Source organism: Anguilla rostrata, chromosome 8, assembly GCF_018555375.3.
Source record: "Anguilla rostrata isolate EN2019 chromosome 8, ASM1855537v3, whole genome shotgun sequence".
NCBI lineage: Eukaryota > Metazoa > Chordata > Actinopteri > Anguilliformes > Anguillidae > Anguilla > Anguilla rostrata.
Window position 1 is genome coordinate 1514348 of NC_057940.1, and position 6007 is coordinate 1520354.

The following is a 6007-nucleotide window of genomic DNA, read 5'->3' on the forward strand; positions in this document are numbered from 1 at the left end:
CGAGCGAGCTGCTGTCACCACGGCAACACCGTCCCGTTCCCCCCTCACCCCTGGGGGCTGAGAGAAAGCGCACAAACTCCGGTGGAATCCGGCGCAGAGCAGCGATGTTTTGAGCGCAGCGCGGGGCAGAGCAGGGCAGGGCAAGGCAGGCCGGGGGGGATTAGCTCCTCCTCCAGAACAGCACACCTGATCCTCAGGAGACTTTAGAACATCTCACCGGCTAAGCAGATTAGCGCTAGCGGTCTGAGCCGTGTGTGTGTGTGTGTGTGTGTGTGTGTGTGTGTGTTCTTGTCTGTACGCTGATATTGCACGTGTGTGTGTTTGTGTTTGTGTGCTTGTCTGTACACTGATAGCATGTGTGCATGTGTGTTTGTGTGCTTCTCTGTACACTGATATAGCACATGTGCGTGTGTTTGTGTGCTTGTCTGTACACTGATAGCGTGTGTGTGTTTGTGTGTGTGTGTGTTTGTGTGCTTGTCTGTACGCTGATAGCGTGTGTGTGTTTGTGTGCTTGTCTGTACACTGATAGTGTGTGTGTGTGTGTTTGTGTGCTTGTCTGTACACTGATAGTGTGTGTGTGTTTGTGTGCTTGTCTGTACACTGTGTGTGTTTGTGTGCTTGTCTGTACGCTCTGTGTGTGTGTGTGTGTGTGTGTGTGTGTGTGTGTGTCTTCAACCTAAAACAGTTACCATGTTCACGTTTCAATTAAACAATGGCGAACAGACTTGGACGCTTGTTTGTGGATTTGAGTTTTTAGGTGTCTGTTTCCCTTGGTGTTCTTGCGTGTCCAGCATCACACAGTGACATCACTCACATAAATCTGTGTGCCCCAACTAATACTCAGGATGGGAGGTGAGGTTTTGAAAGTGACGACTCAAAACTTATTTCAGTGAGACTCAGTCTGTTCCCATCACTTTCCCTCAAAAATAAATGGTGTACAAATACTGAAACGGGAGCTAAAACTAAAATGAACAAAAACAAAGTATATATATTTATATATAAACTTAAAACTACAATGGATAACAGACCTTTGAGGAGAACACTATTCATAAAAGTGTGAAGATGGCAACTGTCAATGTTAAAAATTATAATATTAATCATCTTCACTGTTGATTAGAAACCAAACCCAGAAAGAATTATTCTGTTCTACAGATATTAAATACACAATAAAAAGTATGAATTTGCTGTATTTGTTGACTATATTCTAGTTTTGCTATATTCTAGTTTGCCTTGCCTATATTATTTTAGGGATTTATGGTTAGTTTCTATGTAGTCTAATAGCAATAATATATGTTTTTTCTTTTGCACCCTGTTTGGTATGAAATTAGCCTAAGGGATTACCAAATGAACAAATCTGATCATTTACGTAGACTATGTGAAAATACAGAACATACTTATCACATACAGAAGATATTGACAACAGCGCCCTGTTTATGTCACGTGACTGCGTCTTGTTCTCACATGACAGAGGACGTGACGTAACTGTCATCTGAGAAACTGAAAACAGGTAAGAGGAACAGCTACAACTTCTTTTAATTTCGTGTATTTAATAAGGATAACCTCATTTTTTCTCTGATATGCTTGTGTGCATTGAAATACAGCATTACGTATCATTGAGGAACGTTACTGGCGATGGTGTTGCGTTGGAAAAGACGCATTTTAAGCGAAGGCCGATTGAATTACTACTAGCTGACTGCATTGCAATGGCTAGCTAGGCAGCTAGCTGGCTAGCAGGTATATGGAAGCTTTTTCACAGACGTACCTATGATAGCTACCTTACTACAGCGTTTGCCAAGGAAGAAATATGCGGTTTACCGTCTATAATGACATATTATCATGCAAAGATGATGTGGCAGTCTTTCTAGTTAACGTTTATCCCCTTATCAGGGATAATCATCTGTTTTAGAAAGGGCACAGAAGTATATTTCAAACCAAGAGTAGTATGTGGAACGACGCACCAAATTCTCATTTTCAGGTTTAACCCTGAGACGGCTAATTCGACGGTTGCGTGAGTGCTCTGCAAAATTTTTAAGTTTTGCTTGAAAGATTTCATTCAATCGTTGTTTCATTAATTCATTCATTTACGTATATTTACTTAACAGCCCGACTGTGAATAGCCAAAGGGTAACCACTGTTTGAAATAGGCTAATGTGTAGCCTATACCGTATAGGCTAGTGTACAGATGGAAACATTGCATAAGCTAGACAGCGGCAGTTGTAATGAAATTGCGGGCGCATATGCTTGTTACTAGAGAAAGCTGTTAAAATTGACATATCTCAACGACAAGAAGTAAGATACAAGCAATTGTTAGAGTTGTGTAGAAATTCAGACTGCAAGCTGTCGTCCATGCTCTAATGCACATATCTGACAGGATAGGATGCACCTCGAGCACGTCCTTGGCCTGTTCGGCTTAAGCAAAGGCGTTTCTCAAATTCCCATGACCGCAAGGTCTTCCTGTTTTCTTTCTGTCAATTGCTTAGGTTTTCTGGGCCACAGTTAACATGAATAACAGGTTGAACATTGCATCACCTTCAGTCCAGTCTAATATTAGGTCAGTGCCCTTCCTAGAAGGGTACTTCTGCAAGGTATGTGCATGAAAAAATAATAAATAAAATATTATAAATGTGCAGTTTCTAACGGTCTACAGTCCAAGGACATGTATACTAGTCCAGGCGATGTTTAATAAAGATGAATACATTGGGTGTAGTGCACGTGTTGTCTGTTTTACTGTGAAAGCGAATGTGCGCATTGTTGTGTGTGTGTGTGTAGTCCGTATTTAAACGCGTGTAAAAAGCCCGTCTGGTTTTGCGTCGAGCAGCGATCGGAGCGATTACAGCCTCGGCCTCAGGATGGATATCAGAGGAGCCGTGGACGCCGCCGTCCCCACCAACATCATCGCGGCCAAAGCAGCCGAGGTCCGAGCCAACAAGGTCAACTGGCAGTCCTACCTACAGTGAGTAATATTAATACTATCTACAGTGAGTGGCATTAATACATTACATTAATACTATCTACAGTGAGTAATACTGATACCATTACATTAATACTACCTACAGTGAGTAATACTGATACCATTACATTAATACTATCTACAGTGAGTAATACTGATACCATTACATTAATACTACCTACAGTGAGTAATATTAATACTACCTACAGTGAGTAATATTAATACTATCCTTACAGTCATACATTAAACTCTACTGGGATTACATTATCTTTCTACTGTAGAGTCTCAGTGGTGATATAGCTGATAACCATACAGGCAATACTCCCACAGTGAGGTATGATGTCATACTGGCCATTTTACCTTTTACAACCATTTAAAATTAATCTCTACTGGGAGTTACCATCGATCTGCCTTACTGATTAAGCACCAGGCGCTCTCTCCTAGTGTTGGTTTATTAGGACTGCTTTGCACCCAGCAGTCTGCAATGCACACCATTCACATGTGTGGAGGTGTGCGCTCCCATTGCCTAATGTGCCATTTGTGTTGACGTCATTTGTGAACTGTGATCCTCTGTAATTTATAACAGTGTTCTTCCGCTTCGTGATTTGGCCACCGCAGGTGATTCGGGTTCTCGGAAAAGCGACTGGTTCTACTCTTCCTCGCGCATACTATTTTTATTGACCTATGAGGCCGATCTAAACCGTATGTGGAGAGTCACTAGCGGGCCATAGAGTCCAGTGAGCTGAACGAGGAATGTGCTCTCAAACATGTAACAGTTTCATCCGCAACGTCCGCCATTTTGTTGCAGGGGCCAGATGATTTCTGTAGAGGACTGTGAGTTCATCAAGCGCTTTGAGATGGCACGCGCTGAGGAGAAGCAGGCCATTCTGACCAACGAAGGGCATCAGGTAACCAGCGGTAGTGTGTGTGTGTGTGTGTGGCAGTGTGTGTGTGTGTGTGTGTGTGTGAGCAGGTGTGTGTGTGGGTCTGAGAGAGAGCAGGTGTGTGTGCGCGTGTGTGTGAGATAACGGCTGTTCTAACCTCACTGTGTTTCTGGTTCTCAGTGTGCTAAAACCTTCCTCAACCTGATGGCGCACATCTCTAAGGAGCAGACGGTACAGTACATCCTGACCCTCATCAACGACATGCTGCAGGTAAGCATGTCACAGGTACACACACACACACACACACACACACTGCTAACACACACACACACACTGCACACACACACACACACTGCACACGCATGTGACATGCTGTAGGTAGGCACGTCACAGGTCTGTTCCTCCACTCTCCCCCACAGGAGAACCACCAGAGAGTGAATATCTTCTTCGATTACGCCAAGAAGACCAAGAGCACCGCCTGGTCCCACTTCCTGTCCATGCTGAACCGACAGGACGTGTTCACTGTCCACATGGTGAGCGTGTGACCAAATACTGCTATCGTGCTAACGCTGCTATCGTGCTCATACAGCTATCGTGCTAACACTGCTATCGTGCTAACGCTGCTATCATGCTCATACAGCTATCGTGCTAACACTGCTATCGTGCTATCGGCTCGGTGTTGTCTGTGTAGCCGCACCAGAGCTCCTGGAGGGCCACTGTATCTGCTTTTGTGGTTTACATTCAGTCAGCAGCGAATTTAGGTCTCAGAGGCACAGAGCAGCCAGCATCTAAAACACTCCCCACACAGGCACACAGACACGACTACTCAGATCAGGGGGACCCTGAGGCGAGTGCTCTGTGCAGAGATCGGTCGATGTAGAAATGTGCATTTGCAGTAACAGCATTTCTGCTGCGAATGGATGGAGAAGAGAAGAGAGAGAAGCCAGGGGAAAAAAGGGAAGTTGTGACAGAAGAGGGAGAATTCCCTTAACGGCAGTCAGCAGCTCTGTTTTCACACCATCAGTAATTCCCTCAAAACCTTTAGCATCCTTAATCTCCCTCTTGTATTTTATGGTGGCACTTAGCATTGTGTCGCAGGTTTATATATGGACTGCTGCTCCCAGCTGTGGCACTGATAACTGGTGTCATCTTCGCTGTTTGCTTAACCTTTCGCTGCGCTCTTATCTGTGCATAACTAGCATTGGCTAGATGCTTCATGTAAATCCAGTGAAGTTATACTGTTGAGCCTTCGTTGCTAGCCTTGGTCAGTACTTTAGGTTTGAGGGTATAAAAATAAATAAATCGCATTCATAGCAAAAACACATATTTATTCACAGAAGATAGAACCATGCAAAATGCATGCTTGTGTGCCTCCCCCCCCCCAGTTTTATGTGTGCAGTCACTGGTCTCTCCCTTTGTAAATTAGCGCAGATCTTATTGTGTCCAGCAGGTGGCAGCACTACCCCTGAGCTTGAGCTGTAGCATGCTCTTGTGAGTCTCCTTGTAACAATTTGATTTGTCTTTAGCTGGAAACGTCTTTGAAATTATAGTATTGTAATGTAGTGCATGTGTAACTGTTTTTAAGATGAAATCTTTTTTTGTGTTTTTGACTTGGGTTTTGTTTTGTACAAAGGAAAGGTGTGAGAATATTTATCAGGATTCCCCCAGGCATCATGGGGGGGGGGGGGTGTTCCTTGATTTTTCCCCTGTGGCTGAACAGTGAGTTGAAATCCTGGGTTTTGCATCCAAATCTTTCTGAGCCAGGGGCAGAGGGTTTTGGGTTGTCATGAGAACCCACTGACGGCTGCTCACAGGAAATGGTGCTCAGTGAAAAGGCCAAAGACTGCTGGCCCATATTCATATTTAGGGTCTGAATTCTGTAAAATCGCTACTTACTGATTAATCAGAAAAAATATAGATGGCCCATTTGTACACAACTGAAAGTTGTGGTAGTGGTAGTACTAACAACATTTACAGACAGATTTTAAACTGGTCTTTTCACTCACAGTTTGCGTTTAAACCAGTTTATGTGTGTGGAAAAAGCATTGAATGAGAAGAAATGAATCAACATTGCGAGCCTGCACCATTTTGCGGAAGGCTGTCTGTCTGTGTTGCTTGACCGTGGAAAACTGAACTGGTTGCCATGGCAGTAGCCAGTGGATTCTCAGCGTGT

The 6007-nt window shown here is 43.8% G+C and overlaps 1 protein-coding gene across 1 annotated transcript in view; it reads left to right on the forward strand.

Annotated features, from left to right (window-relative positions):
* The first annotated feature begins 1390 nt into the window (after positions 1–1390).
* Positions 1391–6007, forward strand: part of LOC135260285 (V-type proton ATPase subunit H-like) — a 23149-nt gene continuing 18532 nt past the window's right edge. Inside the window, exons 1-5 of the mRNA XM_064345525.1 lie at positions 1391–1507; positions 2819–2953; positions 3759–3858; positions 4015–4104; positions 4254–4367. Coding sequence (XP_064201595.1) covers positions 2850–2953; positions 3759–3858; positions 4015–4104; positions 4254–4367 — 408 coding nt within the window. The 5' untranslated portion in view covers positions 1391–1507; positions 2819–2849. The remainder of the gene's footprint in view (positions 1508–2818; positions 2954–3758; positions 3859–4014; positions 4105–4253; positions 4368–6007) is intronic.